The sequence below is a fragment of the Thalassophryne amazonica genome, chromosome 15 (genome assembly GCF_902500255.1).
Source record: "Thalassophryne amazonica chromosome 15, fThaAma1.1, whole genome shotgun sequence".
NCBI lineage: Eukaryota > Metazoa > Chordata > Actinopteri > Batrachoidiformes > Batrachoididae > Thalassophryne > Thalassophryne amazonica.
In genome coordinates, this window is record NC_047117.1 from 17,663,845 (window position 1) to 17,682,852 (window position 19,008).

General features: G+C 42.7%; 1 protein-coding gene and 1 long non-coding RNA gene across 2 annotated transcripts in view; one reads left to right on the top strand and one right to left on the bottom strand.

The window, feature by feature from the left end:
* Nucleotides 1-14,462, bottom strand: part of mtnr1aa (melatonin receptor 1A a) — a 111,874-nt gene extending 97,412 nt beyond the window's left edge. Inside the window, exon 1 of the mRNA XM_034188868.1 lies at nt 14,076-14,462. Within this exon, the coding sequence (XP_034044759.1) occupies nt 14,076-14,349 (274 nt within the window). The 5' untranslated portion in view covers nt 14,350-14,462. The remainder of the gene's footprint in view (nt 1-14,075) is intronic.
* On the top strand, nt 2,912-7,007 carry LOC117526793. Its single transcript, XR_004565352.1, has 3 exons — nt 2,912-3,002; nt 3,672-3,677; nt 6,997-7,007. It is a non-coding gene; the product is annotated as an uncharacterized LOC117526793 (long non-coding RNA).
* Nucleotides 14,463-19,008: the final 4,546 nt, after the last annotated feature.

Here is a 19,008-nt window from a genome sequence, read left to right on the forward strand (position 1 = left end):
TTTTTTTGTTTTTTAAAGAATTCGACAAACCTGGTTGGGGAAAAAATACTTTGGAGAAAAGATATAAACTAGAACCAACTAATCCAGAGCAAAACAAACAAGGTGACAGTCTCTTGGGGCTGAAAATTTAGCAACAGTTTCTCAGGCACAGAGACAGGTCATCACAAAAAAAACATCCTTACCCTCAAAGGGAGGAGCAATTGTAAGGACATATGTTGACATCATTGGGTCACCTTTGCAAATATTTACGACTGTTCCTCCTCAGTCACTGTTTGTGAAACTGTAGCACTGAGTGCCAAAGGGGCCGCAGCAGGGATGACAAAGGCCAACTCGTCATCCAAGGTGGGACCACCTGATACAGCCGTGCAAAAGCATCAGTTGCTCTCGGCAAAGGATACAATTTCTACTTAAGATTTACAACGCCACCTTGTTTACGATGGCCACACTTTCCCCAAACAAACAAGTTTTTGTTCAGATCGTGTTGTAGAAAAGGCCGGCCAGAATAAAGACGGTAAGGACCCTGTGAAGTTTGCCCCACGGCAGAAACTACATCGGACTCTGAAAGCAAGTGTGGAGATCGGTTGGTGAGAAGTTCATCCATCGTGTGTAGACAAGAACTCAAAAACAATAAATGCTCCTGGAAATCTGACACAAATCAAAAAATAAGTCTGAAAAACATGTTCGAGCATATCTCCAAAATACAATGTAAATCATCTGCAATTAAATGGTAAGCGTGATGTTAGAAGATGTGTCAAAGTACCAGAGCACCTCTCTCACACACACACACCCACACACATATATATATAAATATATGTACATGTAACTGGGTGGAAAACACAATGCAGTTTACATTTAACACCAGAGTGCATTTTTGTATTTGGGATACTCCCTTGGATCACCCAAGATTTCAGGGTCTACAAAAAGGAGACCATGAGATTTAGGATGTCCTCTCGTCTTCCTGGTTGTGACACGCAGCATTTGTTTGAGATCGATGTCCCGCGGTTTTGAGGTAAATGATCGACATCGTGTTGGTTCCAGGTAATATGGAGTCATATGTGTTGGAGAAGGTTCACTGTGTGTGTGTGTGTGTGTGTGTGTGTGTGTGTGTGTGTGTGTGTGTGTGTGTGTGTGTGTGTGTGTGTGTGTGTGTGTGTGTGTGTGTGTGTGTGTGTGTGTGTGTGTGTCACTGTTCTGTGTTCCAAGATGACTGTAGCCGGTGGATGATCGTGGGAAATACGGAAGACTCTTGCTAATGGCGACGCGCGCGCTCACGCCGTGAAGTAGGCCACGTTTGAGGGCCCATGTTATCGGCACAGATATTTATCCTGTTACGAAATTTTGCACAGGTAAACTTTTAACCTTCAGATGTTACTGTGTGAGTGTTTCCTCTGTATTCGATAAAGGAGAGAGCCACTACAGTTATTTTTCATTTTCCTCATTAGTAGTTATTTTCTTTTTATTATTGCACAGCCGTTTTGCTTTAAAAAGTTGTATATTTTTGGGATGTACCCGTCCGTAGCTTTATTGCTACAGGTTTGATTTGGGGGACATTTTGTGGGTGCACCGAGGTTGCACCAGAAACCTCCAGAAGGCACAGCATTGTGTCAGGGATAAGGAGTCAGTGCTATGGGGTAAAAAAATAATAATAATAAAAAAATAGGAGAATCCTGAAGTTTTCTATTTGCACATGTAACGGATATATATATATGCATAGAACCAATCAAGGCTGTATAGTAGCATGGTCAGACAGAAGCCACTCCTTTATTAAAAGGCATATGGCAGCCTGACTGGAGTTTGCCAAAAGGCACCTGAAGGACTCTCAGACCATAAGAAACAAAATTCTCTGGTCTGATGAGACAAAGATTGAACTCTTTGGTGTGAATGCCAGACGTCATGTTTGGAGGAAACCAGGCACCATCTTTGTGAGGATTGAGGGAAAGATGAATGCAGCAAAGTACAGAGACATCCTGGATGAAAATCTGCTCCAGAGTGCTCTTGACACCAGACTGAGACAACGGTTCATCTTTCAACAGGATAATGACCCTAAACACACAGCCAAGATATCAAAGGAGTGGCTTCAGGACAACTCTGTGAATGTCCTTGAGTGGCCCAACCAGAGCCCAGACCTGAATCTGATTGAACATCTGTGGAGAGATCTGAAAGTGGCTGTGCACTGACGCTCCCCATCCAACCTGATGGAGCTTTAGAGGTGCTGCAAAAAGGAATGGGCAAAACTGCCAAAAGATAGGTGCACCAAGTTTGTCGTATCATATGTATATATTACACACACACGTACGGGGAATAGTGTTGGGATTCAGTTGGATGGTTTTGTGGGGGTTGAGTTATTAGTCCTCTGTGTGTAAGGTTTCTGTTCTTCTGTCTTGTCTGGGAGTGTCTGTGTGTTGTGTGGGCATGTATATGGATAAATGAATGGAGTCAGGTGGGTGTCTGTGTGCAGGAGGCATGGCTGTATGAGCGTGCATGGTTATCCTGAACCTGCCTCCCCGACTGTGCATGAATGTGTTATGGGGGACTGCATGTTTGCCTACATGTGTGGAGGTGTTGTGCGCACATGTGGACGCATAATGTCTTTTATTTATCGGTCTCCTTCTGTCATTGTTTTGTAGTTTGTCGCTCCAGGGCCACCGCGTTTGGTTGGCTACAAAACTGACAGCCAGCGTGGGGTCCCGTCAGCTGTTTAGAGGGCCCCGCCTCTCAGGATCGTCGAGTTTACGTGCCTCACTTTACAGCGCATTTCTCTGTGCAATAAAGTCCAAAAGACACTGAGGTACAAATAAGTGAGGATTACTGTGATGAACAATTATCGCAAAAGTAAAAAAAAAAAAAAAAAAAAAAAAAAAAAATAGAATACTTATCTTTTACTAGCAAGTACATTTTACACATTACTGTGTTTGGATGAACAATTTATACATTTATTTGCATGTCAGTATAAGTTAACTTGGTCAAGAATCATTCAGTGAATGAAAGTGAAGCGCAACAGGGTGCACATCTCGTCGGGGTTAGGTCATCCCGGCCCACAGAACTGTCGCTTTATGGTACAAGGTGCACAATTCGACAAGCCGCACATCTTGACAGAACACCGGTCCCACGTGCAGGTTTCGTTCCGCTCTTGTTTTGTTACACTTGTGGTCTCCGATTAGTCGGCTTTTTATGTCTCACCTTTGTCTCAGTTCACCGCGGTTTGATTACGTTCTGAATTGTCATCTTTAGTCCTCAGCACCCGTCTATCTGTCCACTTAGTCATCGGGGTGTAAGTGTAAATTCTCCACTTTCACTTTTGGACTGTTTTCTGTTCTCACTTTTCATAGTGACTTAGTTGACACGTATCTGGACTTTTGTTATTTGTATGGAATGTTCTCAGTGCCCTTTTGTTAGCGGCTTTTAGTTATTGGTTTTTCACGTTATCAGCGTGTTCACAAGTTAAGACTTTGTTTCTTATAGTGTGTTGTCTTCATGGTCTCTTTTTGACTGTGGACTTTCAGTTATTGATTTTTTTTTGTCATTAGTAGGGAGTGCTTTCACTGCCCCTTTTGGCAGTGGCCCTTTTTGTGTGATTTAGACTTTCAACTTTTGGATTTTATCACTTCCTAGAGACTGCTGAGGCATTTTTGGATTTTGTTATTATTTTGAACTTTGACCTCTCTGCTTAGACTGTTGTGGAATTTTTGGGTTTGGGATTGTATTCCCTCTGAACTATTATCATTTGGAAAATAAACCCCTGGTTATTTCACTAACCCATCTGTGTCAGCTGCCTGCGTTGGGGTCCAGTCTTTTCCTCCTCAGTGGTTCTAACCTGTAACAAATAGAACTCTTTGGAAACTTAAAGTTACACTTTCTGTTGACACATTGAATTTTTTATTTTATTTTATTGCCAAAAGTTACTGCACCTGATGTAATGTACAAATTGAAATCCAGTTGATCCTGCAATTAATATCTGAGTGAATTTTAGTTGGATTGTGCACAAAAAAAAAAGCACAAAAAAAAAAAAAAATTGAGGGGTTGCAACAAATAAATCCAAAGCATTCCAGTCCAACACTGACAAATTCCAACACCACCCTAGGATTAAAAAAAATAATAATACAAAAATATAATGGATACAGTAGCACAATCTTGTGTGACAGCATCCGTTATGAAGGAATATGGTTTCTCACTTAGCAATTCTTTCAAATTGTTCTCCTCATGATGAAAATAAAATGATGCTACAGAGTCAACGTGGACTGTGAGACACATGCAGGAAGGAATTTGTTTTCTTGTCAGACTCATCTCTTTATTAAGCTCCGCTGAGCCCATTTTTATTTTCAATCTCCCAACAAAGCCAGTGGATATTTAGAGATGTGAAACATTCATTTTAATTGGAGATGAACGCAAATGCCACTTAATTCAGCATTAATACTTGAAAATATTCCTTGCATAGACAGCAGTAATGGATACTAACGCTGCGCTGAGAGTGAACAGTAGGTAAAAATGTTTTTCAGGCATCCAGCCAGCGACAACGTGCAGTTCTGGTTGACAACTCTGAGCACTTAATACACGTCTGCACCGTCAGACTGCGCCAGCAGCCAAGTCACATCATCAGGGTTTCTTTACGCCTGAATCTCTTTATAATGATTAGTGTGAAGAAAAATAGAACAAAAGGTGTGACTGCTTCACTGCCGACACCTTTCACATCATTTACAGACCTTTAAAGCGCGGGGGGGGGGGGGGGGGGGGGGGGGGTACCGTATAGACATTAAGTTTTAACAAAACTACATTAACCATTTAAGAATTACAGATATACAGAACTAAAGCCAACAAGCACATGTTGATTGTTTCATCTAAGCGCCGGTGTTGTGGTGCACAGAGGCAGAATTAAAAAAAAAAAAAAAAATTAAATCACTGTCAGTCTACTTGTGAAGTCAGTAAAGTCTCATGTTTTTTATCATGCCCCCAATCACAATAAACACACCCTTTTCATGACAGTTTTTTTATTTTGCTATTTATAATCTTTCCTTCTCCTAACTCTAACCTAGTGTAAGTGTCTACCCTCCCCAAACATTAACCATAACTCACCCAGACCCTCCACCAACATTTCTTGCCCATCACAAAATTAATTTGTGCTTTCGTTACAAAAAGCACCCCATTTTTGCACCCCCATCATGAACCCACAGATTAATGTACTTTCGTAATCTTGTCCCACAAACTGCAGTGAGACAGAGTTGGTCAGTTTGATGGCAGTGATTGTATCGGGCCCAATCAAAGCATTTTTGATTGGCCGGTACCTGATATATCAAACACGAGTTCTGTTTGCCAAGCGCAGGCAGGGCGACAGAGCCGCCGCTCTCTGTGCTTTTTGAATGTTCCTCAGCAGTGCAGTATTCATAAAAAATATATACGAGGGCTATCCATAAAGTATAGGTCCTTTTTATTTTTTTCAAAAACTATATGGATTTTATTCATATGTTTTTACGTCAGACATGCTTGAACCCTCGTGCGCATGCGTGAGTTTTTCCACGCCTGTCGGTGACGTCATTCGCCTGTGAGCACTCCTTGTGGGAGGAGTCGTCCAGCCCCTCGTCGGAATTCCTTTGTCTGAGAAGTTGCTGAGAGACTGGCGCTTTGTTTGATCAAAATTTTTTCTAAACCTGTGAGACACATCGAAGTGGACATGGTTCGAAAAATTAAGCTGGTCTTCAGTGAAAATTTTAACAGCTGATGAGAGATTTTGAGGTGACACTGTCGCTTTAAGGACTTCCCACGGTGCGAGACGTCGCTCAGCGCTCTCAGGCAGCGTCATCAGCCTGTTTCAAGCTTAAAACCTCCACATTTCAGGCTTTATTGATCCAGGACATCGTGAGAGAACAGAGAAGTTTCAGAAGAAGTCGGTTTCAGCATTTTATCCGGATATTCCACTGTTAAAGGAGATTTTTTTAATGAAAGACGTGCGGGCGGATTGCAGCGTCGGCTCGCAGCCGCCGCGACGCTCCGCCACAGGAAAAACACCTCTGTTGGAAGCCTTGAGGACAAGTTGGAACATCTCCAGCTGATAAACAATTTCTCATATACTCACTCCACTGAAAGCCATCAAAAGCCGCCTGGATTTTACAAATGGTTATCAACACGGAGGTGTTTTTCCTGTGCCGCCGCGCCGCGTCGGCTGCGTCCCGACGCGCGGAACCGTCCGCACGTCTTTCATTAAAAAAATCTCCTTTAACAGTGGAATATCCGGATAAAATGCTGAAACCGACTTCTTCTGAAACTTCTCTGTTCTCTCACGACGTCCTGGATCAATAGAGCCTTAAATGTGGAGGTTTTAAGCTTGAAACAGGCTGATGACGCTGCCTGGGAGCGCTGAGCGACGTCTCGCACCGTGGGAAGTCCTTAAAGCGACAGTGTCACCTCAAAATCTCTCATCAGCTGTTAAAATTTTCACTGAAAACCAGCTTAATTTTTCGAACCATGTCCACTTCGATGTGTCTCACAGGTTTAGAAAAAATTTTGATCAAACAAAGCGCCAGTCTCTCAGCAACTTCTCAGACAAAGGAATTCCGACGAGGGGCTGGACGACTCCTCCCACAAGGAGTGCTCACAGGCGAATGACGTCACCGACAGGCATGGAAAAACTCACGCATGCGCACGAGGGTGCAAGCATGTCTGACGTAAAAACATATGAATGAAATCCATATAGTTTTTGAAAAAAATAAAAAGGACCTATACTTTACGGACAGCCCTCGTATATATTTAGGCTCTGCTTCACTTCAAACACATGCAAAGACTGTTTGACAGATGATGCATATGACGAGCTTCTTACTGGCTTGTCAGAACTTTCCACATGAATGAGTATTTCACCTCATCAGTTTCCCTCCTGTTAACAAGCACTGTACAGGCCTGTAGCCAGAAGGGCGAGAGGTAAAAAGCCCCCCCACCCCCACCCCCTTGGGTAACAGTCCATTGTTTTGGAGATGGTTTGCATATAAATATCAATGTCATTGCAGTTAGTGGATTTTTAAACAAGCACAGCCATGAGTCCCCCCCCCCGCCATGTGCCCATTCCCACACCACAAGCCACTCCTCAGGGAGACACCACAGGGCACTTGAGGGCCACAGCCAAAGACTCCCCAAACATATGCCCGACTGTTTCAAGCCAGTACCCAGGTTCCCCCAGAAACCCCGGACAAGCACAGATTGAGCCCGCTACACTACAGTCATGGGCCAGGCCAGCCCCGCCCCCACTAGCCTCCCCTCACACACTAAAGCACCTTTCACACCGGGCCTACTTCAAGTTGCCTCATGCAGTGTCATGACGACGCCACGTGGATGCAACCTAGTGTCAAGACGATGTAGCTCAACACCACAGCACCATGACGGATGCAAAGGACGAAGCAAATCGGACACGAAAAATTAAACGTTTATTTTTTTTCTGCATTGAGCACAGGATGCAGAAAGGAAGTGGTTTCAATGCAAGTCGGGGCAAAGCAATGGTACTCAACCTGACTGGAAGCCACACCCTCACAATACAATGTTACCTGACGCCAATATATGATTCCTGCTGTGTTCCATTGTTTCCGAAGTATAAATCACGCAGAATTGTTTTATACCATGTACACAATGCAGTGAAACTACACGCATAAAAAGAGCACAGAAAAAAAAAATCCTGACTGCACCCTGGCTGCAGCTCCTCGCTCTTAAATTCTCTCACAATTGTGTTTAAATAAAGTCCATAAAAGTCCTGCTCACAGACTGATTGCCAGAGACAGGACATGTCTACATCCAGTAAAAAGTCTGGACATCTCCAGTCCACTCACAGATGATTCCTTCGCACGCGCACATGTGAACAATTAAAAAAAAAAAAAAAAAAACACTGTCTGGCTGCTGCAGCTACTCACTCTCCCCTCAAACTCTTTCATAATTGTGTTAAATAAAGGACAAAAAAGGGCATCAAGTCCTGCTCACAGACTAATTGCGAGAGACAGGACATGTCCACATCATGTATACCTCCAGACATCACCACATTTACACATGGATCGTTCATTTGCATGCTCATGCAGCCATGAACTTTAACAGAAATCAGAGTGCAGACCTGCAGCCCTGCACAAGAACAAATATAAACTAGAAGAGAAATCAGAGTGCACAGTCTGGCTGCAGATCCTCCTCTGCATTCTCACCTCCTCTCTCCCCACCTGATGCAGACATTCCTGCGTCATCATGATGCCACAAGAAGCAACTCGAAGCAGGCCCGGTGTGAAAGGGGCTTTAACTGGAGTACTGGGTGTAGTTATGTTTGATATTTTTCATCAGAGCTGTTCAATGTGCAAGTGTACTGCAGTATCTAACAAAATACAAGTATTGAAACGTGGCTCGATATCAGCAGATACTCAAAATTAACAGACTCCAATCAGGCATTCCTACAAACAGCCCTATGTTGGCCCGAGACCCACTGGTGGCAGTGCTTACACACACATTCTCCCCTTGTGCAGGGTGAAAATTATTTTCCCAGCCAAGGCCGGTACCCATTTACAGCTGGGTGGACTGGAACCATCTAGATGGAACACTGATAGCAGAAGTGGGAATCAAACCCAGATCTCCTTGAAAACACACCCAACACTCACAGTTTGCACCACTTTTAGTTTACCTGTTATCACAGCTTTGGTACACGTGGAGGAAATAATCACGCAGGTGCCATCAAAAAGCAACATTTTAGAGTCACGTTCCACGAGCTGTAAATGTCACAGTGTGGAGCCATATCACCTTTTGTGCCAATTTGCTTTTTCTCCAGCCTGAATTTTGAAAATCCGGGGAATGTAGTGCCGCTTTTTACCAAAAAAAAAAAAAAAAAAAAACACACACCACGACAACGAGGGACTTGTTGGCACTAAGCTGAGCTCAGAGCACTGATGCTGCAGCCAGCCAGGCAGCACGCACAGCTCAAACTGCTCGCCACATGCTGCTGGCTTCACCGCGGCTGACTGACGGCGAGGTCGGCTGTGTTGCTGCCTGCAATATGTGACTGTGTTGGCTCTCTGCTGAGTATATTTCATTACTCGCAGTTTAATTTATCCTCATTGCTGGACCACTGTGCAACCTCTTACAACATTCAACTCCTGCCAAGAAAAATTTTCCTCACTTGTTTTTCCTATAAAGGAGAGTCCGTCTGTTCCGGAAATTGAATTCTTGGTGGGAAGAATTCAATGACACTGTTGGAAGTTTACACTGCTGCTCAATCTAAGTCTACATTTCAAGCATTCATTTGTTCCACCAGCGTCAAATTCCTGCAAATACAATCCAGGCAAATAAACAGTAACCTCCGCCAACATCACGACAATCCAACAGTGTGGAAGTCTGGATGGAAACTGCTTTATAATCAATGTGTCTGACAATTTGCACACCATTTGCTATTTTTGTGAAGAAAAGAAAAATTCTAAGAGCCTTCAATTAGGCATGCACTGCCTCAGATCTTAGCTGGAAAGTAGTGAATGTGCTCCAAAGGCATGAATGCCATCGGAAACACGTCAGCAGCCTCTATGATGGTCAAAGTTAGACAAAAAGCTTTGCTTCCACAACTCCTGACCCTAAGGGCCCGGTCACGCCTCAACGATTTATCCAGTGTATGCCAACTTATCAAAAATGCATACATTGTTGCACCCAGAGGTCAAAGGGAGTAATCTTTTAAATTTTATTTTTCTCTTGATGGATCGTGGGATTCATTTTTATCGTGTGCAGAATGCTGAAGAATAGACTGCTGCCTGTGATAAACGCTGACATGAATGAATGAGGCCCTGTGACTCTTTCACCTTTTAAAATAAGTTAACCATCTTGTGGCATAAAGCACCAGTGTTCTCTGGTTCAGGCTGAGAAATGCACCAGGAGCAGACAAACACAGAGGGACTTCTTTTGAAGCGTCAAGTTTCTTCAGCCACGACAAGGAATTAAAGTATTTTTAGACATTTTTTTCCAAAATCAGGAAACTTTATGTGGATACATTTTCGTCAGGCTGTGATGATGAATCAGACTGAAACAACATTAACATGTAAGATTAAGACTTTATGTGCGTGTGAATGGTTTGAATATTTTTAACAGTCTGAATTGTTCGCATGAGGACTGCATAACTTACCTACATCTTGTGGTCCGCGTATATGGGACGTATGAGATATACGCTGGCATATGTTGAAAATATTGTGCATGCCCCAAAATTTTTCGATGTACTCGCCATATATCAGCATACTTCAATGTGCTCTTAACTTATACCAAACTTACCCATAACTTATTTGACGTACGCCAGAGTATGCCAGCATTTATAATACGCTGGCTAAAATGTGTGACAGGGGTATAATGCAGGCAGTGAAATGTTCTTCAGCCTAACTGGTCAGAATTTAATGTTGGAAAAGTGGGCAGTGGAGGGGCATCAAGGTTTCATGTGTTTTAAAAACAATGATTTTCTGAAGCAATCATTTACCATTTTAACAAGTTGAGAAAATTCTGTACATAGCTTTTGTTTAATTTTCATTAACTGTATTTAATTTTCACTCATCTGTCTCTTGTCCACCTGTCTGATTTTGTTAAGTGAAGGTGTGCGATCAATAAAGACTTGTTTTATGGAATGCAATGATTCATGTAGCATTTTGAATCAATGACTATTTAACTTTTTTAGCATTTCAAACATATTAAAGTCATTTGTGCAGCATCTCGCTTAATTACTGACAAGCATTTGAAAAATGATTCATGAAATAACCGCTTCATTTACCATTTACCAGAACAGCAACCCATCGTCTGAAGCACTTCTTTGATTAACCATTTCAGCTTGAAGCGAATCATTTTATGAAGTAAAATCTGCTCCTTTACTGACCTGAGCATTCAATTTACAAAAAACGGGAACCCTTTGGTTCTGCAGTCACTGTGTGAATATTTTAGGAGGCTGACTGACGGACGAGGAAGTGATACGAGCAACATTAAGCCGTACGCTGCAGAGACGATAAGGATTAGTGCATCCTAATTAAAATCCTGCTGATGCATTATGACCTTTGATGCAATTAGCCATAATTAAGACAATCACTTCAATGATGCCGTTTCCCCAGTTCCACCGCTTATCTTACACTTTGTTCAATATTCCGTCATGCAGTTCATCCACAGTTCTGCAGGAGCTCACGTTTGTTAAACATTTACACTGATGAAATGGCAATTTTTGTACCAATTTTCTGACTTTCAGACACTAAAAAGCCGTCATTGAATGTCTTTAAAGGGGCTCAAACATTCTCCAAGTTCCACATTTCTATGTCTGTGCACGTAAAAACGCCCGTGCTGTAATAGTCTGGGACCTAGCTGACACATGGAGGCACATCATTTAGGAGAGAACTCCACTGTGCCAGACTAATGTGACCCCAATGAACAGCTTGGGATACATGCCAAAATCCAACATACTCAGTATGTTCAGAATGACCTGTACACATTTAGAAGGGTCACAAAAGCGTGTGATATTTTAGGAAATTTCCCTGATAATCTTTAAAACACTTAAGATCTCTAGATGCTGCTGTCTGCTAAAGAAACAAGTTTTGTTTTGTATTTTTCAAGTTAAATCAATATTCCATTGATAACAGTATGTCTGAAAATAAAATTTCATTATATTCAGCAAATGTTCATTTTCTTTTGATGTACGGTAATAAGTTGACATACTTATTTTTGTTATGTGGGCCGCTGAAGAGGAGGTACTGCTGGCCCACCACCACCAGAGGGCGCCCTGCTTGGAGTGCGGGCTCCAAGCACGAGAGGGCGCCAGACCCAGAAGAAGTGACAGCTGTCACTCATCGCACCAGCTGTCACTCATCTACACCACTATATAAGCCGGACTGCAACTCCACCTCCCCGCCGAGAAATCGACTACCGAAGAGGTAATTTTCTCTGCTGACTTGTATTGTTGAATGATAATTTGGACTTCTTTTGCAGCCGTTATCCTGTGGTGTTCGTCCTTATCTGTGGGATTGGCATTTGGTGTGACAGCGACGGCTTCGCCTCACACCCCAAACCAGATAAGTGGTTGAAACAGAAGCTGCACGAGTGTGTGTTTGGAGGTGGAGGTGCTCCCTCCTAACTGAGTGCAGACTGTGGATTACCGAGTGTGCGGACTCACACTCATTCATCTTGTCCTTTGTTTTCTGCCGGCAGTACCAGGGTCGACAGCCGAAGACAGAGGCCACCTGGGACTCGGGACTTGGCGGCTCCGGTGTTCTTCAGACCGTTGGTGGTGGAAGCCGTGTGGGACGCGGCTTCTCTCTCGTCGGGGGTCTTCTATCTTCGAGCCTGCCCACACGTCACCTGGTGTTAATTGACTTTACAAATTTTGTGTATTTAGTTGTGTGTTGTCACAACATTAAATTGTTACTTTTTGGCTTATTCATTGTCCGTTCATTTGCGCCCCCTGTTGTGGGTCCGTGCTACGACACCTTCCCAACAATTTTAACCATTTTCTCTTAAAATATCAAAATAAAAATTTTACACTTTTCGATGTCCCTCCCAAATATGTAGTGGTCATTCTGAACATTTTGAATACCTTGGGCAATCTGTAGCTGCTGCAGTTTAGAAAATACAGCTGTATTTGAAGTCACACTTGGGACAAAAAAGGGTGTGGTCATTTTCGGACTGTTTGTCCCTTGGCACATATCCCAAGTTCTTCAATGGGGTCATGTTAGTCTAGAACAGCTGAGTTATCCTCTACTATAAAGAACATGCAGATTTGAAACACACTGAGCATGTACTGAAAAATGAGGGGTCACTACGGTCAGAGGTCAAGTCTTCTCATATTCACCCAAATAAAAAAAAATACTGAAGCTTCAACAACAGCAGCATCAAATTGGTGTCAGTAAAGTTTAAACTCCAAATCAGACATCCAGCCTCAGTGGTAGCTAAATTATTGATTTTGACAGTTGTCATAGTGATACTTCAGTTTGATCATGTTCAATTACAGCAACTACAAAAAAAAATGCTTTTGACATGAAAAAGCATGATCTGGTCCAGTTATTTATCCATCAGTAATGATTGTGCCGTCTGAGAGCTGCGTGCATGTGAGCCCTGCTTTATGGCACAGAACAACTCAACCTGAAACCACTCAGAGACCAAGGAGCTGCACTCAAACACTCATGAATGGATGTCAGGGATGGTTCAGTTATTTTAATTACAAGCACACAGATCAAAGTACACCAAAGCAATACAACTCATGACTCTTTTTCAAAAGTCAAATCCACTCAAGTTTAAATTTATTGAAATTCCAGAATGCTGAGATCCTGCAGACGTTAAGACTACAAACACTCAGAAGTGACCACATAATGATGCAGAATTGGGGATGATTTTTTTTGAATGACTCGAAAATTTCACCCCGATTTCAAAACTGGTGCCGATGATGGCCGTAACTACGGCATATACCAAGTTTGTTCAAGACTGAAAGATGGATCAAGAAGTTACTGTGATGCTTCAAAACGCGCCCTGATTTGCTATTCGGGATGAAAGGGCGCTCCGCGGAACAGGGGTATAACGTCACTTCAATGTTCTCCGTCACAGCTGCTTGTGCGCAAACAAAATCCAGGGCAGCACAGCTTAGGGAGCAGTCACAGCCTCGTGCAGAGTGCGCATTTACTGTTCCCGCGCACATGAGAGAAAAATCCGGAGTGGTGGTTTGGGGTGGAGAAGTCACACAAAGCGCCTGACGCGCCCTGCGGCCAGTTTACTCCCAGCATGCAACGTGCAATGTGAGGGCGCGCAATTTCATCTGCAGCCCAAATCCTAATTAAACCCTAGGTCAACGGGCCCACGGAGCGCGAATTAATAAAAACTGACAAATTAAATCTGCTGCTGGAAAACAAAGTATGCGCAAAAGTAGGCAAAAGGTCCGGCAGGAACCAAGGACCTAAGGATCGAACAATAAGTTTAGAGTGTCTTTATGGAAGGTTGTATATTAAATGCAAAATAAATAAATGAATAAAATCAAAGATGAAACTGAAAACCTTTAATCGGCGACAAGAGTCTTTACAGACAAAAGTCTGCCTGTGCGTAAAAGAGACTTGTTTTGGATGATGCGCGCGAACTTGACTCACCTGCGTTCCGGAGTTTCTTGTTGCGATACACAGAGAAAATCACCAAGAGGTTTCCGAGGATGTCCACGACGATGGTGAAGATGAGGAGGCAGCCCAAAGTTGTGGTGACCCACGGCGGCCGGCTGAGGACGGAGTCAGAGGAGGAGGCGTTCAGGTCAGAACCATTTATCACCATTGTACACGGCTCAACTTTGACGGCCACACGCGCCAACGTGCCGTGACCCCCGCGCGTCCTGACGCCGCCGCTGATGCTGCTGTTGGCACTCGCTGTCATGCGCCTCGCGTCCTCGTGCAGCTGCCCGCCGGATCAGCGCTGCTTTGCGTCGCTGTCACTCGTGCGCCCGCGTGCCATTCAGCGCATGTGACAGGAAGACGCAATTTCACAAAGGTAACGGGAGCGACTCCGAGTAGAGTCCCTAAATACAGTAAATCCTGCACTGTGGGGTACGAACAGCGCCGCGTGGCGACCGAGAGGAGAAGCGCGGCGGCGCGTAAAGGCGCGCAGCTGCTGCTTCTTTTCATTCATGGAGCCGCTGCAGCCGCTCATTCATTAACAGTTCAGCTACTCATGAGTCAGCAGCTAAAAACACGAGTGCCTGGGTACAGCAAGAGGGAATTCATTTACAACATATCCCAAAATCCACGGCAAACTCTAGAACGCCGCAAAACACTTGGTGCCTTTCAACATTTTTTTTCACTGTCATAAAACTGTAGACAGTTGGGCGTTTCAGTAAAACAATAGACGGCAGATTTTGTCAGTTAATGACGTTTGTGAGAAATAGGTCAACCCCCCACCATCAGTGTAAACAAAATGTTTTATTAAGAACAATAACGTCACAGTTACTGTAGCAATTAAACTGCTGAACTGAGAACTTCAATTAATTGTGTTAAGAAAATAAAGTTAAAAAAAATCGAGCTTAATTATGAATTTTTTGACTTTAAGCTAGTCAGTGAGATGATTTTATTTATTTGTTTTTTACAACCTGACTGCCACAGGTTGAACAACATGTCAATTAGTAAAGATTAAAAACAAACCTGCATGATTATTACGCTTAAAAATTACTACAATATGACATACGTAAATCAGTAAAATCAAAGCAAGAAGCTTAATACAAAAATTAAAAATTAAGTCAGAGTTGAAATGTGTGTCAGAGCTGAAAGAAATTAAACCATCTTGAGAAAAAAAATTGAACTGAAGCAGTCAGAACTGGAACTGTCACCATCTATGAATCATGGAAGAAGTCAGGTTGAAAGTTCTCAGCTGTTACTTGTTGTGGTTTATCTGTTCCACTGGTCTCTAGAATTTAGGCCATGGGTCAGCATGGTCCCCGTGCACCCCCTGTTTTTGTGCAAGAATGTTTATTTTTCACAGGATATCATATTTCAATCAAGTATACCTGTTGACACAATAAAGCTGTGCACATAATTTAAAATGTAGTCAATTCTATGTAAGGACAGTTACCATTTGGTGTCTTATTTCCCATTTGCTTAAATGATGAAGATAACTTTATGTTGTGCGGAAAAAATATCGGACATTTGCTTTAGGCTAGGGTAGGTCAATGAAAGTGCTCATATGTCAGTGAGTCTCAATATTTTTGTTACCACTTCTTTTATATTTTAGACTTTACAGGATGGGGGGGGCACAGGGGACCATGCTTATTCCATGGCCTAATTCAGACCAGATGTGGTGATGGCATTTTGTGGGAGCATTCAGTACAACTCAAACAACTTTGATCCACAATGGATCAAAGTTGGTAGTCGGTCAAGGCCAGCCAGGGATAAAAAAAATATCATCGTTTTAAGAAGAAAGGTCAAGGTCATAGAGTAAAGTCAAACTTTCTGCCCAATACTACTAGTAGTAGAGAGAGAGTGTCTGCTCAGGCCATCATGAGACATTAACATCTACTTACCGTTACACACTAAGTCCAGTATGAGCAGTTTGTTTGGCAACGTTCAGCTTGTAGGCAAATCTGATTACTTTCCCCTCAAATCTTACAGACCGTCTGTGCTGTTATTTGTAAGACATCGGACGGATTTGTGTGTCCAAACGTCACAGCATGAAGTCCAGCTTTACCGTCGCTCTGGACTTTGCACTGACAAGATATTTAAAACCTGATTTGAGCGTCCATATTGACACGTCTAAAGACATCAGATTGGAATCACATTTCACACAACCTCCAAAGGTAAAAGCTATGTACATGAAGATTTACCATTTGCACCACCCTCATCTACACAAATTTAATATATAATATTAAATGCAATATGGCTTCCTCTGCACTTTCCAGGTCAAATTCGAAAAGCCTTCTGATAAAGTCAGATTTCACAGCTAAATATTTGATCTAGTAATATTTAAACTTCCCACACCATCCCAAAATGAAACATGGCTGCCTCGGGTGGTGCATATTGTGCATTCATATCTTCGCAATATGCACAACCCGTGGTGTATATAGCCAGTCCGACCTCTCTTCTCTGAATGTGGTTGGCATCACATATTGACTGAACATAGTCAAAGTCCTGTGAATCCTGACCGAGAACAGTCATTGACATGCAGTGCAATGGCTGAATTCAGAATGAAAAACTGATCTGAAATCACAATGTCAGGTCAAGTTCATGTCCAAATATTTGATGGAGTCCAGGCTTTTCAAAAGTTAGTGTTTCATGTGCTGCTATACTAGAATTTCATGGTCAAACATGTAGGACACAGTTGTTACATTTGGGATTCCCCTTCTTATTTTGTTTTTGACATCTCACAAGTCAAGTGAGCTCTGGGAGCCTGCACTGGTGCCACCTCATCCTCCACACTACAGAACTCCCCCAGACAGACAATCATTCATTCACCACCTCTCCAAAGTAACCATCCATCTCCCATGGCCAGGTGAGACACAGGCATCCTCTTGGTCTTCTCCAGACACTGCTGTCACTCACATGAGACACCCGCGTGCCAGATCATGCACAGACAAATACGCCACCCGATCAAAATGTAGATGCTGACGCTCCCTCACAATGCAAGTGATCCTCCTGCTGGTCTCACTAACTGCTTGTTTGATACAAAGTCTTTCCACCAGGACCCAAGGATCCTCTGAAGAGACCCAATACCAAAGACATACAGGCTTCACCTTAGGCCACTGGCTAGCGTCCAAGTCTAACAACTATCTACTACTATAAGCAACAGGTTGGTCATTGTCTTGTCCCGTGGTTCTTGAAATGGAGCAATATGTCCACCTGGTGGACATTTACCATTAATGCAGGCACAATAGAATAACTACATGTGCAACAGAATTTCACAAAGAGCTCTAGTACAGTAAGAAATGAAGCAGCAGGACCCCAGAGACTTGGATTTTTCTTCTAATGCAGAGGTCGGCATCACCAAACACATATTTATTGACCTCATGACTAAATAATCTCCTCCCAGCATCTCTTGATTTCAAAGGCTGAGGACCCAGAAACACGAACATCACTGCAGAGATAAGGGAATGTCTGTACACGATCAAGACTTTCACCACATACAGAAACACTTCTGATGGTCGAGTTCAGGAAGTCCGTAAATGCTCGCATCCTAGTCCTAATCCCAAATCCCAAACACTATAAATCCTCGCTCCACCCCTCTAGCACTGCAACAATCAGGGTATGCACTGATTCCACAAAGATCACATTTTATAGCATTTGACAACACAAGGTAAGTTAACGAGACAGGACAGTTGTTGATCACTTCTGAATTGAGATTTCTTTAGTGTCACAGCACCCACCCCATCGCAAACACTTGTGCATTTTGTGTGGGTTCATTCCCGTTAGAGTTCTGCTCTAATCACTCATAATTTATTTCATCCTTCGAGTCTGTTTACAATAATCTACTGACGCTCAAATTAATTTGCTCTTATAAAGGTCAAATGAATTCATCTTACAACATGTACTAACAAAACAGAGATTACGAGAGAAATTTTTCTATTCCAAGCCCTCACTGTGCTGTACAACCACCAGCTATTACTTCACAAAAAGGACTGACATTTCTGAGAACTCATTTAAATGATGGATTAAAAATTTTAATTAGGCAAATTCTGGCAACGTATCATAACTCACATGGTCGCAAGAGGAACCCCCACAAGATCTGTGGACTCCTGAAGTCTTGATTATGGTTTTAAGTGATTCCCAACATACAAGAACATTCCTCTTCTGCATCACTGTGAGGACATGACCCAAGTGAGAGCAGGTGAAACGAATGAAGTGCAGCTGTGCACACAAACAGCAGGCAGTGCAGCCCAACCCGTGAACACCAGACGGAGACAAACACATGGGCAATCTGAAAAATAGCACAATACAAAAGACAGTGTAATTTCCAGTGAAATTACACTGAGGAAATAAATCAATAAATTAATACCTAAACCCTGAGGGGATGACCATGACAGGATGTTTATTAGCAGAAATGCAATATAACATCCATAGTCAGTTGGAGGCCGCCATGTTGCACCGCCATGTTGACACAGTACTTACTTACTTACTTAGTTCAGACCTTAAACATGGTTTAAAACAAAAACCGCTAATGATACATAATTAGGATACATACCAGCATGTTTTGACATAAAACACATTACAAACACTAATCTCACACATTCTAACCTTAACATGGAAAAACTGATCACATTTATGCCAGATTTCAAGTCTTTCATCTGGAGTTTCATGATCCACAAAAACAGGTGCATTTAGTTTTCACAGAGTTCAGACCTTAAACATGGTTTAAAACAAAAACCGCTAATGATACATAATTAGGATACATAACAGCATGTTTTGACACAAAACACATTACAAACACTAATTACACACTCTAACCTGCCTCAGTCCATGTTTGCATGTGAAAGCACAGTATTTCCAGTGTGGGTCAGAGTTAACAGGTTTTACCTTACTGTAATTAGTGCTGCAGGCGACACGTGTCAGTGTG